At 34.9% G+C, this 22,893-nt stretch overlaps 1 protein-coding gene and 1 non-coding gene across 6 annotated transcripts in view; both read right to left on the bottom strand.

Moving 5' to 3' along the window:
• The window catches only part of LOC150109341 (BLOC-2 complex member HPS3), a 386,547-nt gene that overhangs the window by 311,451 nt on the left and 52,203 nt on the right, over positions 1–22,893 (bottom strand). For all 5 annotated transcript variants that reach the window (XM_090407481.1, XM_090407512.1, XM_090407505.1 and 2 more), the window contains exons 4-5: positions 16,767–17,702; positions 832–1,163 (exon numbers count right to left, since the gene is read on the bottom strand). In XM_090407481.1, the coding sequence (XP_090263607.1) occupies positions 832–1,163; positions 16,767–17,702 (1,268 nt within the window). The remainder of the gene's footprint in view (positions 1–831; positions 1,164–16,766; positions 17,703–22,893) is intronic.
• On the bottom strand, positions 8,880–8,961 carry TRNAS-GCU (transfer RNA serine (anticodon GCU)). Its single transcript has one exon. It is a non-coding gene; the product is annotated as a tRNA-Ser (tRNA).

Genomic DNA, 22,893 nt, shown 5'->3' with positions numbered 1-22,893 from the left:
TTTCTGAGCTGAAAAACCTGAGTTACTAAGAAGAAAAACCCTGCCACCTCTATATAAGACCAGCTAACTCAACTTCAACTAAAAGCCGTTTGTGATAGAAGAGAGGGATCCTACCCCCCCCCCTTACTAATTCATATGTTTGAAACAAGAATATACACATGTAAGATTTTACAGCTCATAGAAAGTGTGGGGGGTAAGGCTGTCCCCAAACACTGAATAAGAATGTAGTATGAAACATGCAACATCCAAGTTCATCTCATGGCATGCGGTGAGTGTGTAAAAGGGCTACCAGTGTATGTTGTGAGTGCATCTTCAGTGAATGTTTTAACAAAATATAATAAATATATTCAAATATTGCATGACTTGGAAGAGGTCCTCTCTCAATGAGTTCTTGACTTCCTGAAGGAACTGTCATCTTCATAATAATAATAAAATCATGGTCAAACTCTATACTTAAGTTGGAATTAAAAGAAGCAACTGCATTTAAAAGGGACAACATGTGCATTTCTCATTTAACTTCATATACTCAAAGATTGCTATTACCATATTTTTGTAATAACAAAGTCTAAACGATGTCTGCAGTGCAGTTACCATTTGCCATTTTTGTATTAAAAAATATATATATATATATAATACTTTTTACAATTCCTTTTATCAAATTCAGAATTAAATGAAGGAATCAATATTATGATTACTACGATGTATAGTACTGTGTGACTTTCTAAAACAATATGACTAAGTAAAAAATAGTATCCAATAAGCTCATTTTGATATGCAGCGGGAATACAAATTTTAATAAATGCCTATATTAAATTATAAAAATTAGCATACATTTGTAATGTTATCCACCTCTTCACAATGCCTAACAGCTCGATGTGTCAACCTAAGAGTATATGTTTCTAGACCTGTTTCTGTTAAAACATGCAGGAGTTCAGGTTCCATTGCAACACTCTTGACAGTAGCAGTATAAGGATATTGACATATTAATTCAGTATTCGAAATGCAATCATAAAGAAAACCCTCTTGAGGTGCAGAAAAGAAACATCCCAATCCTTTTAAATGAGGATGAAAACTAGAGCAAAGAGGAGATAATGATGATGAAAATAAATCTTCTTCTGAGGCAGCAGCACTGAGTGGATCAATGAGACATATAGCTTTCTCATCTGCAACATCAAAATAATTCATTATTCAGAATCAAAACATCAATCTGATTTCTGAAGGCAAGTCAAATAAATAAATGAAATAACCTTTCTAATTATTGAGCAATTTAAATTCAGTTTTTTTGTTGTGCTAATATGCTTTTATAACTATAACCATTGTAAAAGCTTTTACAAAGATACAAAAACAAAAATAAGCAGAAATTTAATATTATCATCATCACTTTCCAATATGAACCCTGAAGAGGTATAAATGATACTTTATATAAAACAGTCCATTATTACTATTATATAGAGGTCGTTATTACTATTTTCCAATCAACAATTTTCATATAAAATGATAAATATTGATAATTGGACATCTGTCCAGTCCTTATATTTTTGTGTTTTAAAGTATTTTTAACTACATCAAATCTATTTAGATCTTGGATTCTCTCTAAGTCTCTTATCTGTTATTCAAAACACTTATTTTCATAAACTTTCATAATTAAACAGGATGGAAGGTTATGAAACCCTACCACCTCAGTCAAGTTCTACTTACAATCCTTGAGTGCTAATAATGCCAAGTTCCATTCTAATATCTTCATTTTTTAGCATGTTTAAAAAGACAACATCTGTTTGCACTCCTGATTTTCCTCAGAAATCTCATATACAGAAGATTTTGATTTATTTTGCCTCACTTTTATGACTAGCATAAATTTTCTATTAGGGCTGTATGAAATGTGTGGCCACAGCTGAGGTGATCAGGATATGAAGTATATCAGGTTACACTTCAATGGCAGATTGTCAACTTACTGAGATAACAATGGACAACTGAGAATAAAACATTTTAATTAGTACAAATGATTTCTAATGACTGAATCACCATGATTTGTTGTCCAATAACTGTTTTACATCAAAAAATATTGTATACATATTTGATTTAAAAAAAAAAAAACCTGTTGTTGTGCCCAGAGTCTACAGCCCGTGATTGGAATGAAATGTTGTAGTGTAAGCTTTTCATTTATTATCAGTTTAATTTAAAATTATTTACAATATAGTACATATTTGTGCCCTCAGAAATGTCTGAAAAGAGGAAAAGTGAATTTGAAATGAATATCCTTAAAGAAGTGGAAAGCATTAACATAAGAAGAGAAACACAAAGTTTCATTCACCTCATTCTGTGATAAGCACCACCTTAAGGAATAAACCAAAAAGGTTATATTATGTTATTATAGTTCAAATTGTTAACTTGACGTTAACAATTGCCGTTGCTCTGAAGTTGTACCAGCAATAGGCCTAATGTTCAATACTGAATACAGTATCCATAACTTAGTTCTAGAAATAGCTAACCACATTAGACTTGATGTCGCTAGCATTTTTTCTAGATATTTGCCAACTAACAGAAATCTATCATCTTGTCAACTCAGTGCTCTTAAGAAACTATACAAAGATAACAATGCAGTAATCACCAGAGCTGATAAGGGTAGTGCTGATGTATTCTTAATATCAGCCTACTAAATCTCAGATAAAAAATTTGAAAAGTCTCCTCAAAAAAAAAAAAAAAAAGGTTTCTTCTTGGCCTCCTGAAATCACACACACAAAAAACTCAAACCCTTCAGTTCTAGTCCCACCCCTGGATATATGGATTACCAAAAATCAACAAACCCAAAATCCCCATGCTATAAATTAACAAAACAGTTAGCAAGCTCTCTTATTTTCCTCACTGGTCATACCACATCCTATATAAAAAAACTTTACTCATTTAAAACTGCTACTGAAAATTTAACATTAATAAAGATATAGGAGAGTATGACTTCTATTTGGGTTTATATAGGTCAAATTTATTTCAAACTAAGTTAGAAAATACCGACAAGTTTCGCCAACTTTAGCTGTTTGGCTTCGTCAGGGTAAAAAAATAGATGCAAGACAACTTAAAAGCTAAAACTGTTACACTAAAACTATAAATGAAGGAAGAACCGAATACAATTGTATTTTTACAAAAAACAGAAGAACGCGTGCATCACACGCATGGAGCGTGTATGATCTCACTTGCTGTTATGTAGGAACGTTCTGTAATTGGCAGCAAGATTCAATAATCTAGGGCATGGAAATTTTGTCCCATTCTATGGTACGGTTTGTCCTGGAGAAATGAAAAGCTAACCTCGATTTGTCTTCTCTATTATTGTTTACGTCTCCTACATGTTCCTTTTTTCTGATTTCAAAACTTCTAGAGGTCTGACCAATATAGTTTAAGCCACAAAAACAGGGGATGTTGTAGACTCCGGCATATTTGAAAAAAGGATGACTATCTTTTGGAGATCTTATGAATTGGCAGATGGCCTTTGAAGGTTTAAAAGCCACTCGTATTCCATGTGGCTTGAGGAGTGTAGCAATTGTATTGGAAACTGTCCCCGTATACAGAATCACGATAGTGGAATTATAATGTATACCTTCAGGCTGTCTTTGTGGGGGGATCACAGAAAAGTATCTTCTGGATCAATTTTCTAGGATAACCATTGTTTATAAGGTTATTTGATATCAAGGATAGTTCATCTTTGAGGTCTTTATCATCTGTAGTGATGAGAGAGGCTCTATTTTTTAGCATGTGTACGATGCTAAGTCGTCCACACATTCTTAAGATCTCCAAAAGACAGTCATTTTTTTTTTTTTTTTTTTTTTTAAATATGCCGAAGTCTACAACATTCCCTGTTTTTGTGGCTTAAACCTATATTGGTCACACCTCTAGAAGTTTCGAAATCAGAAAAAAGGAACATGTAGGAGACATAAACAATAATAGAGAAGACAAATCGGGTTAGCTTTTCTTTTCTCCAGGACAAACCGTACCATAGAATGGGACAAAATTTCCATGCCCTACTTAGAAGAGGATTTCTGCTCCTGAATCATAAAAGAAGTAAAACAGTGATCCATTCAGAACAAAACCTAAAGAAACCAAGGATTAATTCTGCCTGAGATTTGGAATACCCTCATAAGATTTTTAAGAATGCCAGAATTGAATGTTGCTGCCTATTAAAGAACGTTCCTACATAACAACAAGTGAGATCATATACGCTCCATGCATGTGATGTACGCGTTCTTCTGTTTTTTTGTAAAAATACAATTGTATTCAGTTCTTCCTTCATTTATAGTTTTAGTGTAACAGTTTTAGCTTTTAAGTTGTTTTAGATCTATTTTTTACCCTGATGAAGCCAAACAGCTAAAGTTGGCGAAACTTGTCAGTATTTTCTAACTTAGTTTGAAATAAATTTGACTCCTATAGTTCTTGTGGTCAAAAATAACCTTTTTTATCATTATTAAAACGGATATTTTGGTTAGCTTTGATATCACCTCACTATTCATCGATATTCTCTTAAATGACACCTTATCACTTATAAAAAAACTTTTCCTCTTGATATCACAGATCTCTTTTTCTGTGATATCTATTCTGGATATTTCTCTTGGAAGCACAAAATTTATAAACAGATAGAGGATATCTCTATGGATTCTCGCCCCTTGCCAATTTTTTTGGAATATTCTGAAAAACAAGCTCTTGATTCAGCCCCTCTCAAATCTTCTATCTGGTTATGAAATGTGGATGATGTGTTCTCTATTTGGCCTCATGGCCCAGCCACATTAGACTCTTTCCCCTCTCTCACCTCAATAGTTGTCACTTTAGAATTCGGTTTACCATGGAAAAGGAAGCTAATAATAGTTTAGCCTTCCTAGAAATTTTGATAACACATCTACTCAATGTTAACTGTCTTTTTAAATATACAGGAAACCCACTCACATAGGGAGATACAGTCACAAACTTTCCCCTCATTAAAACACCAACCAATAGAGCCTATAACTTTTGTTCCAATGAGTAAATTCTTGCATCAGAACTTAATCATATACACCTCATCTTATCTAATGATTACAGTTCCCACAGTATCAAAACCAATAATCAATTCTTCCCCTAGTCTTCAACCTTCTCTTCAGAAATATTTTAGTAATGCTATCATCAACCTCTATGTCCAAGGTACTTCAGAAAAAATGGTCAGAATATTAAAGAAATACAATCTCTGCACAGCTTTCAAGCCCCACTTGAAATGAGCTATATAGAGCAGCTAGAAGAGAGAATGTTAGTGCTGGTAGAATGGTCTCAAAGACACAGGAATTGTTATGTTTGTACACAAATGTAAAGAATATTCAAAACAAGAGAGCTGAATTTATTGCATTGATTAAGTCAGTATGCCCAAAGATAACTGGAATAAGTGAAACTTGGTTGTCTGAGTTGAATGTATTGTTGGGAATAGAAATTGAAGGATAGAAATATGAAAAGAGGAGGGGAAGTGCTGTTAATGATTGTAGAGGAAATTGTGTCCACAAAGTGTGGAAGTTGTATGTTTATGCAAATTTGTTGGACATCTAAAAGGAAGGTGATCCTGATGGGACACTTTAATTACAGAAATATAGAATGGAAGGAGGAGATGGTGTATAGGAACAATGAGAGTGAGTTTGTTGAATTTCTGAGAGATAAATATCTTAAGCAGCATGTGACTGAAGCAACTAGAGGCTTTAATATTTTGGATTTCGTGATAACTTCACAAGATGTAGTTGTTAATGAGGTGTTGACACTGCTGTTGATTGATGAAAGCAATCATGAGGTACTAGTTTTGGAAGTGGTGAAACAAGAAAAGGTTACTGCCAAAAATGGATATATGTGGAAGTATAAAGCAGGCGATTATAGGAAGCTCTGTAGTCGGTTAGCATCAGTACGTTGGATAGATGAGCTGAGCAGAAAAAGATGGTGGCAGTGCATAGAAAGACACAGGGCAGTATCTGACATAAGCAATGTAAAACTGCATACCAAGGGTTAAGTGAGTATTTAGAGTAGAAGTGAAATGGATGAACAGTGAAATCAAGCAAGCAGTATTTGAAAAAAAAAAATGCTATGGAGGAGGTACAAAACAGATGGCTGTAATCAGATCCATGAAGAGTATGAAGTGCAGACTAAGAAGGTAACAAGCATAATAAAGAAAGAAAAGGTGCAGTATGAGAGGAGATGGGCTGGTCAAGGTAAGGTTAACTGAAGGTAATTTTTCTGCTATATGGCAAGCAAGAGAAAGAATAATTATGGCAGCAAAATAAGAGTTGCAAAGGATATAGAGGAATTATTGAGCAAGCACTTTATCAGTATATATCATACTAATGTAAATGATGCAGCGCAATATACAGAAGGGAGGAAAGTATTACGAAAATTAGAAGTGAAAGAATCAGAGGTGTATCAGGTGTTGATTGGGTTAGATTTGAATAAGGCTGTGAGAATGGATGACATATCACCACATATTTTTATGGAATGTGCACCACAGTTGACCTGGTTATTTGAAAGCCTTGCAGTGGGTAGGGTTCCTAAGGAGTGGAAAGAAGACAAAAATAGTAACACTCCACAAGCATGATTCTAGGACAGAAATTTCCAATTATAGACCAGTTGATATAACTGCAGTTGTGATCAAGGTGTTGGAGAGATTGGTTAGGAATAAAATACAGGATTGGGTTGATGGACATAGAATTCTTTATAATGGTCAGCATGGATTTGTAAAAGGTAGGTCCTTTTTAACAATTTACTTATATTTCATGATAGGGTAACGAGTGTGTTAGAATAGGGGAGAATCATATATAGTGATATTCTTGAACATTGCAAAAGCATTTAATAGATTACCGCATGATAAGTTGGTGTACAAGCTGCAAAGGATGGGAATAGATAGTATGCTGGTTAGGTGGATCAGAGATTGGCTCTCTGAATGATACCAGAAGGGATAACAGTAGCATGTCCCAGGGTTCTGTTCTTGGGCCCATGCTGTTTAACTTGTTTGCAAAGGATATATCAAGTGGACTGACTGGGGATCTTCAGTTGTTTGCTGATGATGAAGAGTTTGGGAGAATTATAAGTAGCAATGTTAATTCCCTTCAGGAAGATTTGAATAGACTTTTTACTTGGACAAAAGAGTAGGGGTTGTAGTTTTAATATTAATAAGTGCAAGGTTACACTTTGGAATGCAGAAATATAAGGCTGTGTACTATACTGATGGTGCCATACTGCAGGAAGTGGATGAGATTCAAGATTTGGGAGTGATGTAGACAGAAGACCTAAGTTTAGAGGTCTACTTCTTTATCCCTACCTAACATGTAGGGATAAGGACGTGATTGTGCCACTGAAACTATTATGTGCAGATCTTGTCAGTGATGTGGAAACATTGGAGAAGATCAAGAGACAAGTGACTAAGACAATTTCAAGACTTTGGAATGCTTTCTATGGACAGAGGTTGAAGAAATGTGGATTGCAGAGTTTGGTGGATGTGGGTGAATTAAACATCCAAAAATATGGGAAACCCTAATACTTCAAGATCTCAGTTTACATCCTAAACCACCAACAGATGACCACAGAGGCCACCCCATCTAGCTAGGACTCTAGATTTTTTTTTTATCCACATGTTTCACTTAGTTCTGTGTTAACATTGTGTGTTACAAGTCTTATATTATACTCCCCAACTATGTCTCAGTGACTGAGACAAAAAATTGGAAGAATTAAATATTATTTTAATCCTTTCTCTATTAAGAATCTAAAATGAGCATCTAATCGGTGTGGTCTCCTGTGATCAGCCCAGGATTTCATGGAAGTGTTAAGTAGAAATAATAACAATGCTTACCACCATCATTCTTCCTACTGTGTATCCTCAATAAATATACAGGATACTGTGCCAGTACTAAATAATTAAATTTACATTATTACTAGCTTCCTATCAATGATTAAGTGAACATCTCTACTGACAATGTCACATTCTTTTCTAATATCTTCATTTTTAATATGATTCTCCCATTGAAGCCATCTGTTAACTGCTCTAATTTTTTATAAGAACTCTCATATTTGTAGTTTTTAGTCTTTAATCAACTGTTTTCTAACATCCATAAATTAAAACAGTTTTAGCACTGTCTTGTATACTGCCAGTTAAGTGTTTTGGCTGATTTCTCTTTTTCTATAAAAATGTATTCACCAGATCCCCGCCATACCTGCTTTGCTTATTCTCTTATCTATTTCCAAATTTAATTTGCCATCTTCACTAAAAATTGTCCCTGAAGAGCTGAAATATTTTACTTATTCTATAGATTCTCAACTGGTAATTAATGTTCTTCATGTACCTTGCCTTTTTCATAGTTTTTGTCTTTTACTACAATATTTTTTCAGCAGTTATCCAGTTTAGTTAAAGAGTCCTAAAGAGGATCCTAACTATTTCTTTAAGATTATAACATCATCTGCATAAAGCTGAGTTGAATATTTTCAATGTTCAATATCAAGTTTAATGCCACTTGTCTTCATAATGTGATCTGCATTAATTATGAATTACAGTACAAAACATACCATGAATAACAGTAAAAATGCATATTATTATTACATAACATCTCCAGGGAGTCCAAAGACTCATCGAGGGAGGGAACCTACTCTACAACTCTTCACCAACTGCAACTACACCAATGCCATCTACCACCTACCACCACTATTTCCACAGACAATCACAAATACCCATGCCCATGGTGGGATTTGAACCCGCAGCCTTTTGGCTGGAAAGCGGATACGCTAACAACTCGGCCAACCAGGCTGGCAAAAATAAACTTAAATTGAGTATGATGACAGAGGAAGTTGTTATAATTATCAGGCAAAAGCTGATAACATAAATGATGGATGACTGTAAAAGCAGACGTCGACGAGGATGGGATTTGAACACACGCAGGGAAACCACAATGGATTAGCAGTCCATCGCCTTAACCACTCGGCCACCTCGTCAATCCGAGTTTTTTTTTTAAGAAATAAAAAACTTTTTTTAAACTTTCTCATTCATAATAATTCTGTTTTTGACATGCATTCCGCTTTTCAAACATCATATAAACTTTACAATAAAACACTGGATACACTGTTTTTCATATTAACTGGAATTTTCAAACATATGCTATTTACGTGTATAACTATAATAAATTTAGCTTAATCCTTTATCCAAGTGTGAGCAAACAAAGTTTGCACCAGAAAATATCTTCAGGACTGAGGTAAGGTAGTACAACACCAGGCAACTCGTAGCAAAGGTGGCCAAGCTACCATCACTCCTATCTCAGTATCTCCCATAATGCAAGCCACATCTCCTTACTTTCAACATCTTTCTCTAAATCCAGGTTAATTTAATAATAAGGTGGCACACCTTATGGCAACTCCTATAGGTAAAGATGACCTCTCCATTGTTTCTGCCTGGTATCTCCACTTCAGGGCCTGGCCCCACTGACGAGCCCTCAATATCTCCACTTCAGGGCCTGGCCCCCACTGACGAGACCTCAATAAAGGTCGAAACCGGTATGGGTAGTGGCCCTTTCCTTAATGCATAACATTATACATATCCGCAAGGAGATGTGTTTTGCATTATGGGAGATACTGAGATAGGAGAGATGGTAGCTTGGCCACCTTTGCTACGAGTTGCCTGGTGTTGTACTACCTTACCTCAGTCCTGAAGATATTTTCAGGTGCAAACTTTGTTTCCTCACACTTGGATAAAGGATTAAACTAAATTTATTATAGTCTATCCAAGTGCAAAATAAACTTTCAACGTATATAACACTGGGTCCATGTAGGTCAGTTAATTGTGACTCTACCACACTGTTTGATATTCTTCAACATGACTTAGGAATAATAAGACAGGATCAATAGAAAATGTTTTTTGCTTTTCCTATGTTAACTTAAAACTGGCATTCTGAAAGCAAAGCATGTTATTAACATAAAATGCACTGTCATGTCATTGTGCTAAATTTTAAATTACTTTTACATTTTATCTATAAGAATATAAAATCATCATACAGTGAATCACAATTAAAATGTTAAAGTAGCGTAATACGAAACCAATTATGATGGATGGAATAAATTTATACACCAACACAGATGACATCTAAAAACAATGCTAAATTAATGAAAATTTTCAATTAGTTTTATACATGAAGAATCTCAATATAATGATGACATTCATAGATTATCATGATATCTGAAATAGTTCAAATGCTGAAGGATGTCATGATCAGATGTGTTTCACCCAAAGTTTAAATCCTAAATAAAATCAGATTCACACTTATTGATAATTCATAAAACTAATTAAAATATTAGTCTTAAGTAATATTCACTTTGAAGTTCATTATCATGCATGATTGTTCATATAATAAATAGTTCTTGAACATATTTTAATGTCAAATTCACAAAAAGTATATGTCAAACTTGTGGATCAGTATTTGGTTGCCAGCTATCTTCTTGCCAACCCATTTGTAGATATTCAGAATACATTCCCCTTGCTTGATGCAGAACTCTATGAACATTATGTTTACAAACAATTTTATTAAAACGCATTGCTATTTCATTGTAATCCATGCTACCTTTCAAAATCACATCCTTGTGTTGTAAAAGCAATGTTAAACACAAGAATAACATGAATGGATTGCCACTCCCAATTCACTGGGAAATGGTAGTGTGGAGTGACGATTTTTGCCACTGAATTCTAAAGCTTCTTCACAAGAATTAGTCATGACAGATTCTGATATACCAGAATCAAGGAATCCATTTTGGCTTTTAATTAAAAAATTATTTGAATCTCTGCAAACTGACATTTCTTTGGAAGAAACTATACTTCCAGAGCTACCATCGTCAGTCTGGCTTTGAGAATGAAGAAGAAAATTTTGTTTACCACCATCAGCTCTTGCAGAATGTCCTTCAGATATAGAATCTGAACTATCACTGTCATGCTGCTTGTGTCGTTCATCAATAACTGGACTATGAACTAGGCAGATTGGAATTAAAGATTTCAAATGACAAGAACACCCATCTCTTTCTTCATTTTCCAAAATTTCGCCATTGCATGAAAGTCAACAACCGTTATTGTTTGCTGGTTATCAAATTCAATATCACACTGTCCATCTGGAGTGCAACAGTAGTTGAGATCCACATTTATTTCCGTTGTTCCATTGAGCTGAAGGTATTCTGGACATTTCAGAAACTTTCTAGCAAAACCCACTCGATGAATCTAATCAACTCCAGAAAGTTCATCACTTGTCCAACTTTGGGAATCGGGTACATCCTCTTCTACTGACTGCTGAATAGTAGGTGGTTCTGGAAAGTGACAGGTCTGCTTTCACTTTCTGAAATCATCTCTTGACATATTGCCATCCTCTGGCAAACGAGGAGAATCTAGGTCCTCAGAATCTACTGTTAAAGCGCAATGTAGATACTGTAGATATGAACCTGGAAGGTGTCTGTTGAGATTTTCTAATTCCATTCTTAGTTCTCTAGTGATAGATGTTGTCATTGGAAGATATTCTTGTGATTCATCCCCTGTAGACTCAGTGGCACTATTTCTATGGCTTCTGGGACTAATCCATTCATTTGATTTATTCTGAACATTAGCACTATCTGGTATACATGAATTCTTTTCTACATTTTCTTCATATTGATTTTGAGGATGATCCTCTTTATCCTTGCTGGATCCTTTCATCAATCCACGAATTGATGATGCAGAATTTTGTTTAAGAATGGCTCTTACTTTTGTGTATGGATTTTCTCTACTGTGAATATGAGATGATTGAATACATGCAGTGGCATGTGTAAACTGCTCTTCAAACAATTCTAGCTCACCTGATGGAGGAGATGGTGGAAGAGAACTCCATAAAGCTTCCATCATACGTAAAGCAGCATCAAAAGCAAATTCTCTTTTCAGCTCTAAAAAAAGCAAATGAATATGAATTCATATAGAATATGAATAATAATAGTACTGTTCTGGATAATATTCCATTTACATCATATAATCTTAACATTTTGAAGCTTATCCCTGGACAATCTTATCATAAAGCTTTTCAAGATTGCAAACTTGAAACATAGATCTTTTTACTTATTTCTCGACCTGTTTCTTAAAGTAAAAATCTGTTCTGATATTTGCTAATTAAACTGAATCCAACTTGTTTTCTTTTTCCAAGTTTCTTCAAGAAACTGTCTTAGTTTGTTCTCATATATGCTTTCATAAATCTTTACTTGAAATATTTCATAGAATTAAAAAAAAAATTATAATTCTGATATTCAGCTTCATTTTCCTTTTTTATAGATGGATAAAATGATGGTTCTTCTCCAATCATCTGGGATTCAATTTTCTGGTCAAACAGTTTGCATTATTCGGTGAAGCTACTGTAAAATTTTTACACACTCATATTTTAATATTTCTGATCAAATACAAATCAATCACTCCAGCTGCTTTTGCAAAATTTCTAGTAGTTTTCTGATACTTCTAGTACTGAAATATGCTTTCCTGATGAACTACTCAAACTCATTCTGCACAATTTCTAGTAGTTTTTTTTCATCTATTGAAACGTACTTATGACTACATTTCTCCTAGATATTTCTACTGATATCTGTCTCGAATGATGTTTTTATGCTAGGAGAGGCATAAACACATCACACTTATAGCCTCTTCTTCAAGATTTTAAGCAAGCCCATAAAGAAAAAACTGGTCATGGTTGGTGAACACAATGTTATCAAAAGTGAAAGGGAGAAAGACATGATCTTTCTTCTGGGAAATAAGACAGGATTGTGTTTTGGTAGCATTAAAATTTATTAAATTATCTTCACCCACTTAAAAATTGCTAGATCACTGTTTAAGGCATTGGCCATAGAAGACTTTGAGTGCAAGTCATCTGAGTACAGCAATATTTTGTGAATGACCAAGAGATCACTGATATATGTATACAGGAGAACGAGTGTAGACGAAAGCAAAGAGTTTTGGGATACTCTGGCATTGATGAAAAAATCAGATGAGGGGGAACTACCACCAAGACAAGCAATGAATATCCAGATAGGAAGCTGACAATCCACTCACAAAGGATAGAATGGAAACTATAAAATAGCAGCTTGGAAAAAAAAAGGCTGCAATGCCAGACTCAATCAAATACTTTGGAAATATTAAGAGTGACCCCCTGAGGTTCTCCAAATTTTTCTATGGCCTGTGTTCAAAGATGGGTAAGGTTAGTGAGGAGATCTATGTAGAATGAGAATGGCAGAATGGATGAGTCTTTAGATAGTGAAGAGGCTGCTTGTTTATGGCCTTCGCTTTCAAGCGTACTGAGGTGAGGGCAATGGAATGATAGTCTGATGGTTAATTTATTATCTTCCATTTTTTTTTTAGGAACAGGCTGGATAAAATCTTGCTTCTATGCTGTTGGATGGTTACCAGATTAAGTGGGGAAGTTTGTAAAGCAATATTGGATGAATGTTAGGACTTCTGGAACACAAGCTCTTAGTATTTTCTTTTCAGTGTTTTCCTAATGTTGATCTGATAAAAGATAAGAGGAGGCATACTGAGGATAGCTTGTGGAATAGTAGGGGAAGATTGGACTTGGTCATCTAAACAACAGCTAGAGGAGAAGACAGAGGTTTGCTTGCCTTATCTTTAGAAAATGTTGCCATCGTTCCATTGTGATGAGAGAAAGATAGCTGGAAACTTGTAGGGCTGAAGTCTGACCTAATCTTGGCAAAGGATCAGAAGGCAGGAGACAAGCTTAGTGCATTTGGCTCTCACAACATCTATGTTAGATTTGATTTTTTTTTTTAATTTTTACAGTTGTTATGGGTCATTATTATTTATTATTATTGTTGCTATTATTATTAAGAGAAACCTCCAGAGAGTCAGGGACTCATTGAGGGAGGCCACATACTACATGCACCAGCTATCATACTTATTCTTGAATTCATTCACAGCATCCAATGGCAATCCATTCCAATCACGTACCCCCTATGAAAGAAAAATCCAGCCCTCACCCCCCACCATCAGCATTCATTCTCAGCTTACAAGGATGCCCTCTTGTCCTTTCTCCACTCTCCATAAATTGAAAAATTCCATCAATTGAAATCCTGTATGACCCTTTCAGAAGTTTGTAAGTCTTAATCACTCTTCTTTCTTCTATTTGCTAATGTCTGTAGTCTACAAATTCTCAATCTGCCTTCATAATCAGTATTCCACAATCCTGATATCATTTTCAACACTTTCCTTTGCACTCTCTCCAATATATCAGAATCACAACAGAAACCACAGCTACATACAAGCCACACTTGTGGCTTGTATGTAGCTGTGGTAAGTACTTTGTTTTCAAAGTGTTTCGTGTAAAAATTTGCTAACGGGGGAGAGAGGGGGGGGACCCATAGCAGTACCATTAATCTGTTTGTAGAATCCCCCCCCCATGTAAAGTAACCTGCATTCATGGTAAATTGAAATAATTCAAAAATATCTGGGGAAAATTTAGACTTGATTAAATCAAGAATGTCTATAAGTGGTACATTGGTAAATAAGGAGGTGACATCGAAACTAACCATTATGTCCGAATCTTTTAAGATTAGATTTTTAACCAGTGTTTTGAAATGGACTGAATATTTTACAAAAGTAGAGGAGTTGCCAGTAAGGAGGGCAATTGACTTAGCTAAATGCCGGGCCAGTTTATATGTGGGGCTATCTATGCTATCAACTATGGGGCGTAGGGGAATATTAGTTTTGTGGATTTTTGGTAATCCATAAATACGGAGTGTTTTAACATGAATTGGTTTTATTTTCCTGATGATTTCTTTGGGCCATGATGTCACTTTTTAACGATACAGCTCTGACCACTGAACTCCAGTACCTGCGCACATACGTTCTTAGCCAATGGCTACAATCCCTACAAAATAGATAAAATACTATATAGGCCCATTACTCTGCCCTCCCCTAATACACAAGAATACAACATGACCATTTCTATTCCCTATATCAGAGGTACATCGGAAAAGAGAGCCAAAGTATTGTTGAAACATGGCCTTCGCACCACCTTCAAACCTCATGTCGAGCTGGCAACTCTGATCCGCTCGCCTAAGGATAAACTTCACCCTTTAGCACACCCAGGAGTGTATGAAGTTCCATTTGACTGTGACTTGGCCTATTATGGGCAAACAGGAAGATCAGTGAACTGATCTTCCTGTTTGAGCCTGGAAGAACATGAAAGATACATTCACTACTATTACTATGGCAAGTCGGGACTGGCAGACCACGCTTTGGACACTCCTTCACACAGGATTAGATGGAGGAAAACGAATGTGCTATTTAGGAGTCGTTATAGATCTGAAAGATTATTTTTTGAGTCAGCAATGGCTTTGAAGAATTCTCCCAACCTTAACAAATATGGTTGCATTAATTTGCCAAAAATTTGGGAGACGGTTATCCTAAGAAAAACTCCTGGATAACTGCTTTTTTTTTTTTTTTTCTTCGTTAGAGGGAGCCAAGAAATAGGACTTTAGATCTTTTGTCTTTTGCAATTATATAGTTTCACTCATTCACTGTCGCGTTTACATGTGTGTTGTGCTCTGATGATGCTGAGTTGAAAATCAGCAAAATATAAGCATTAATAAAACATCTTTGTTGATAAAAGTGTTTGTGGTGTTGTTAATACCGTGAAAAATAAAGTCATGTATAACAGCTTAGGTTAGTTTATAATGAAAAAAAGTAAGGAAAGTACTTCTTTTGCACTCAATGAAATCAGAAATCATTATAAACTCACCTAACCTAAGCTAACCTTTATTGGTTAGGTTAGGTTAGTTTATAATGAAAAAAAGTAAGGAAAGTACTTCTTTTGCACTCAATGAAATCAGAAATCAAAAATAATTATAAACTAACCTAACCTAAGAGTTTGAGAACAGGAACCAAACCTTGGAGATTAAGTGGCAAGCCTTGAAGAAAACCCTGATTGATTCAGCCAGAGAGGCATGTAGTGAGGTTGTCTGCAAGGAGAGAAAAATCAGAACTCCATGTGGACACAGGAAGTTAAAGAGGCAGTGAAGGAAAAGAAGAAAGCATATCAAAAGTTCCTGGCAAATAAGTCAGCTTGTGCTCTTAGAGAATACAGAGACAAATGTAAGAAAGCGAAACACTGTGTAAAACTAGCTAAACAAAAGTCATGGGAAAAAGGCATATGCAGAATATAAACTATGGAAACGAAAGTTTGAAGTTCATGTTGTCAAAAACAAGGAAAGATAAAATAACAAATATGGACATAGAAATGTTTTAGGACTAGAAATGTTGAAGAAATGCTTGTGAACTTCTGCCTGAAGTCATTTGGACATATAATGAGAATGACTTTAGAAAGAATACCAAGAAGAAGAAGAATGTATGAAATTATAAAACTTAAAAAGCCAAGAGGGAAATGATGGAGAAACCATATAAAACAAGACAGAAAAAGAGACGTAGGATGGAAAGGTCTGATCCGCCTGATCTGACAGTTTCTGTTGGAGAAATGGTTGATGATAAGGTATAATCTCCTACTTTAAAAAAAAATAATAATAAAATAAAAAATACAGAGTGTGTGTGTGTGTGTGAGAGAGAGAGAGAGAGAGAGCAATGCAATGCAGTGAACAAGTATTGCAAAAAAAAAATTAATTTTTATCCTCCTGATTTGGTTATGATCCAAGTTGATATATTAAGAAAAAACAAAAGTCTCAAATGATGACTTTTTTATCATCCTTAATAATAATTTGATAAAAAAGCAATAAATAAAGTTGTAAATTACCTGATATATAAAAGGGGAAGAGATGTAGTCCAAGAAGATTTCCATGGTTTCTATCAAAATTAAATCTCCTGTAAAGTAAAGTAATAGCATGCACTTTTTTCAAAGTTAATTCATGCCAAATTTCTAACACTTTAGAATCAAGTTTGATCTGTAAACTGACTCCTGGTATATTAAGAACTGGTCCTTTGATTTCTTGTACTGTGGAAACTGAATTCTCTTCATTATTAGCTTCATTGATACTCCGGAGATGAAGAGTAATAGGAAAAGAATTAGGGTGAAGCCTTTCTTTTAAATATTCATCCCATTCAGCATTGACAGTAGCATTTTCAGTGCATGATTCAAAGTGCCATTCAATATGATTTTCATCTTCGACAACACAAGGATCACTCCAAGAAAGAACAGTATCTTGCTGTTTGAATGATGTTTGTCTCTCATTATTTTTCAAAATACTGCTTTTATGTAATGTACAAGAAGCTTGCTTCACATCTGTTTCAGGAGTGTCTTGTTTTTCAAATGTAACTCGGAACACATGGATCTGATTTAATGAAAGGCAGGCAAAGTAATCTTCACAAATTGATAATTCATGAACAGTGTAACTAACATGAATATCCATAAGATGATCAAAATCAATAAATTTCTGTTTGGATATCTCATGAATTTTTGATGCAAAACAGAACACACTAATCCTTTTCCCAAAACTAATAGCAAGCGCTGCTGTCTTTCTGCAACAATTTATACATAAAGCCATATCTTCCAGAGGAAACTCAATCATTTCTAATTGTCCTCCTGACTCATCATTTGGTGTTGACTGGCCAGCTATGTGAACTCTCATTGGATGACACTTTTTGTCAGTCCACCAATTCAAATAAACACGAACATAAGTGATAGGTTCAGAATGTCTGGATGCTTTCCTCTCTAATGTCAATATGTAATTACCTGAAAAAGAGAAAAAACTGAATGATAAATGGCCAAATAATAATAATAGTAGTAGTGCAATTCATATTATCTAGCAAGTTAATCAACTGTTCTTCTGAAATGGAAATTAATCATTATACCACAACAATTTTTTTCGCTGCACCTAACTTCTGCCTTTTAACAGCATTAGCACTACCAAACAGTTCAGTGTTTTATTATAAACCAAACCCAGTAAAATCAATATCTTACAAACTCAACTCTAAGATCATACTTTAACAAAAGAAATGATAAACAGAAAAGAAATATGATAACAAGTTGTTTGGTTGATAGTTGCTTTGGATTTATGGCTGAAGCAACTAAGGCTATGAAGAAAACCGGGAGGATAATCCCTGTAACTCCCATATGAGATTGGCCAACTTACCCTCAGTTAAAAAGCCCTAATAAAGGTTCTTTGCATTCTAGACAGGATCTGAATCCAGGGCTTTCCAACCAAAAAAGCATCGTCAATACTGACTGAACTATGCAGGCACATGTGTAACAGGTATAATTAAGTGGAGTTACATTAAAAGAAAAATAACTCTACAAATGTGATTTACTTTTCTTCACTATGTGATAAGTAAGAGGAGAATGGTTAAAGGGGAGTGATACTGACTGCGAATGAGCATGAAAATTTAACAGGATCATTTAATAGGAACATTTTGTGAAAGAATTTCATAGTAGAAAGAAAGATGTGCAAAGCCCAGAGAGGAAAGAAATACTAGAAGGAACTAGAAATAAATGAACTGGAAGTATATTAGGTGTTGAGTAGGCTTGATATTAATAATAAAGCTGTGAGATGATATATCAGTGTATATTCTTAGGGAATGCGCCACTGACCTCTGTTTAGTGAGACTGCTATTGTTCAAAGGATTGAAGAAAAATGTGCTATCATACAAAACAGACGTTTCCAAATGCAGACTAGTCTGCATATCTGCAGCTATAATTAAAGTACTGAAAGGACTAACATGCATCCCGTCTAAATGAAAGCTCTCTAAAAAGATCAAAATGGAATTGTAAAAGGGAGGTCCTGTTTTAATAATTTACTTACATTTTATGATAAAACAGCAATGCACTGGATAATAGAGATGCATATACATAATTTTTTTTAATTAACTCCCCTACCACACACACACACGAGGTCACAAAACCTATGACACAACAGTACCATGTGTGAACAAGTGCTAAGGAAGAAAGAAGGACTTTGTTAATGTGTTTCTGGATGAGAATTGAACCTCCAGGTTGAATTTATTGGAGAAAATGGTATGGAGAAGGGTGTTCAAAAACAGGGTAGATGGATGAAGGAAAAAGAAGAGAAGAGATGTTGGTTCAATAAACTCTGGAGGGAAACTGTGTAAAGATGCTAACCATTGGCTACTCATGTTCTTACATGATTAGATGAAAGCAGATAAATGGTTGTGACCTGTTTAGTGGAGAAGTGCCCATGAAAGCACCTGTAAAAAAGATATAATGCAGAAATTGAGCGCCTATGAGAAAGTGATTGTAGAGAGTCTGTAACAAAGAGATAACCTATTTGTGTCTTCTTCTGGATACAACTGAGTATTCTTATGGAGTTCTGAGTGCATCATTCCAAATGTGAGAACAATATTCTAAGGCTAGGTGGATTTAGAACTTACAAAGTGTTAGAAGGTGTGCAGGCAATGGTAATGTCTTGAAAAAAAAAAAAAAGTTTCTTGGAGGCTGAGGAGGATACTTATCTGCTAGGAAAGGCTGGTTGTTCAACCCAAGAGGAGAAAAAATTCTTTTCTGAAGATCAGAATATCAAAAGTAAGTAGGAGTAGAGTAAGATCTTTCTATTGAGAAATAAGACTGGGTTGTATTTTGAGAACTGAAATTCACTAGTTTCTTCATGAAAATTGAGAATAGTAAGATCAGATTCCAAATCAGAACATCTTGAAACTTAAATACCACAAGATTTCTCAAATGAGAAAGAGGAGCAGAGTGTATGCCATTGTTAGCAAAATTATGAATAGAATTTGTGGGATGGGGGGGTAGTGAGACAAGGTCAGTAATGTATAGAAGTGAGAGCATAGGCAAGAGCACAGAATCTTGGGGTTACTCAGCATTCATAAAGAAATCTGAAAAAAGAAAACTGTCCATCATGACATGCAATAAACAAACAAAGAGGAAGCTAGCAATCCAGTCACAAAGGCTAGCAGGGAAAGCCATACGATGGAGGTTTGGAAAGAAAGCTGTGTGTGAAAGGTGAAAATAAGGGCAGAAGTTATTGCTAAACACCTTTAGTGAAAGATCAGAAAGCTTGAATGCCATTTGAGCAGGAGATAATTTTTTTTTTTTCATTGGCTTTGTTTATGACATTGTTGTTTCAGGTTATAGCATAGGCTTAGTAAGAAACCAGGGTTTTTGACTTGACCTATTGACTGTCTTAGACTTCTTTGACACACTCATTGAGGAACCAGGGTTTAGATAAGATGGAAGGCTTTCGTTCCAATAAGGATTATTTCAGTTTATTTTGTCAAAGCAGGTGTTCGGATGAGGAGAGCAGAAACAGTAATTGTGGAAAAGAGGTGTACAAATAATCTTATTTGGCACTGTTAAAATATCAGAGGACATGAGCTGAGATTGGCTGATGAAGGTCAATCTATAGAAAAGGAAATGTAAACAAATTATTTGATTGGAGTTACCAAGAGGAGAGCAAAACTCCATGGTGTATTTGGAGGGAGAGCTGGTTAAGAAAAGATCTAGAGTGAGAGAAGAATGATGAAGGTTATCTGGTATTCTGGTAGGATGAACAATTTGTGTTAGATCAAGACCAATAACAAATACTTCAGCTTCCCTTCCAGCTTAATCTGTCAAGCTAGAGAAGGAAAGCCAGTTTGAGTTATGAACATTGAATTTCATAAGTAAAATCTCAGTCTGGTGAGATTTCATTCAGATGAGTTAGAGTGCATAAAATCAACTTTCATAGATAAATAAGGAAAGCGATAAAGTATGATCATCTGAATTAGGAGAGTGATAAAGATTGCAAACAAATGTAACAAAGTGAGACAAGGGAAATCTTGAGCTGGAGCAGATCGTAAAAAGGGGATTCAAGGTTTAGCAACCTTTGGCATGGAATATCAGACCTGACAAAAGTACATGTTCTTCATCATCATCCATCTCTGTAGCGGAGGAACAACGACAGTACACTGTGTCTTCAACTGGAAAAGAATGAGTTAGATTCTCGTTGTAACAAGAAGAATCTTTATATGTTTGACCAGCCTAGTTGGCTCAGTGGTTAGTGTTACACCTGATATCTTAGGAATATAGTATTCTCAGCCATCATGGTGTAACATGAAGAATAAATATCATAAATTAAAACCCCTGCATAAAAAAATGAATTATTTAATGGAAAATTTCTTGCATCCAGTAATATGTATAAAATGTAAGGGTTGTTGTAGCTGATAAAGGAAGGAATGTATTAATATTGTAATGTGACTTAAATTAAGGAATTCTAACTAAATAAGTAGCTAACAAAGGAAAGTATAGATTAATATTGTAATACGATTAAAAATGGAGAGTTAAGTAAATAAGTAGAAAGGGGTGAGTCATAAAATACGTTATGTGAGAGATTAAGTTATTAAGTAGAATTCATAGAAAAGGTTTGAAAGGGGATTAAGTCAGGCTAGCACAAGAAAACCAAAGCTATCGCTTAGGACCGATCCCCGGATTGAAACATTGAGAACGAGCTTGCCAATCAAATGACGTTTGGCGAGAAAACGCCACCCTAATTGGTCGATGATTAAAAAACAAGTAGAAGGAGGAGAAAGAAGTAAGAAAAGGTGCCGTTAGGGAAGCAGCTATAAAAGGGTTGGTAACCCCTTGGGGAGGACTTTTTTTTTTGGATAGAGGCTTTTGACCTTGGAGTTTGGTTTTGGATCCGGTGGAGTTCACGGGGTTTTTCTGAGTGGCGACAGGGGTGATATCTCCTCGTCACAACACGGAGACGAAAGTGAGCGGGATTTCAATTCCCGTTTTTCCGAGTAGGAAGCAAAGGAAAAATTGCCATAGAGTCCTAGAAAAGGAGGGATCTTCTTCGTTTCGACGCTAGTGATAACTACGCAAAGCAGAAAGCTGTAAAGAGATCGATGTCCTCGTTACTGATAGTAGAGCAAATATATATGTGTTAAAGTATTCCAGAGTTACGAGAAGTTATACCAGAGGTTCGTTTGGAAAAGAATAAAGGCCCATACGAAGAGTTCAAGAAAGGTACTGTAAATCATAACCTATGTTAGCTAGAAATTTGTCTGTGAAAAGTATCATGATTCCAATACAGAACTGTTGAAGTTATACTAGGACTTTAGTATATGATAGAATGTGTTATATGTAGATTGACTAGTGTTAAAGATTTGTGAATGATTAAGAGTCCTAAGGTATTTTTGCATGTCTGTTATATTGCACAAGATATTTAAATGACATAATTGTGTGTTAGTGCAAATAACGGTATAACGGAATAGTGTGAATTAAGTAATTACGTATCCTAAGAATTGAATGCCTAATGTAATGTATAAAATAATTGAAATGTCACAAGTATGTGTTAGCAGTGAATGATTTGTTAATCTACTTCAGTATGAATTGATCTAATTTGTTCACATCAGGTGAATTTATGAATTAATGTGTATGGCGGCATAATCACAAATAGCCATATTGCTTGTAATAATTTAATGTTAGTCTATAAGTATTTTAGTTTAGTATTTGAATTGTACCATGTTTAGAAACTTAATAAACCTTTTGTTCAATGATAAAAGAGTTGTCTGATGTTGCTAATCCAATGCACCGCTTAAAATCATCGCACCTAATCACGCGGGAAATTTAATGTTGAGGAAAGAGATTAAGAGTCACGACTGCAATAATATTTAAATACTAAGAGATATATTCGAGATTGACTTTCTCCCTATTTATGACAACATAAATGGTGCAGTTGATAACCACTTGAAAATATTGTACTTAGTCATGCGGAAAATTTAAGTTGAGAATCGAGTTAAGTGTCACGACTGCAATAGTTACACTTTCAGATATATTTGAGTTCTTTCTCCTTGTTTATGTATGTAATATCCTAAACTAAATATCCCAAAAGGCGCAGTATAAATACAAATATTAGGGGTACTACGGGGAGCAATAACTTAGATATTGGTATAAGTTTTGGTAAAATCTC

Source organism: Typopeltis vanoorti, chromosome 2, assembly GCF_054136105.1.
Source record: "Typopeltis vanoorti isolate ZY-2024b chromosome 2, IOZ_Tvanoo_1.0, whole genome shotgun sequence".
In the NCBI taxonomy this organism is placed as follows: Eukaryota; Metazoa; Arthropoda; class Arachnida; order Uropygi; family Thelyphonidae; genus Typopeltis; species Typopeltis vanoorti.
This window is presented reverse-complemented; position numbering and strand designations above follow the sequence as displayed.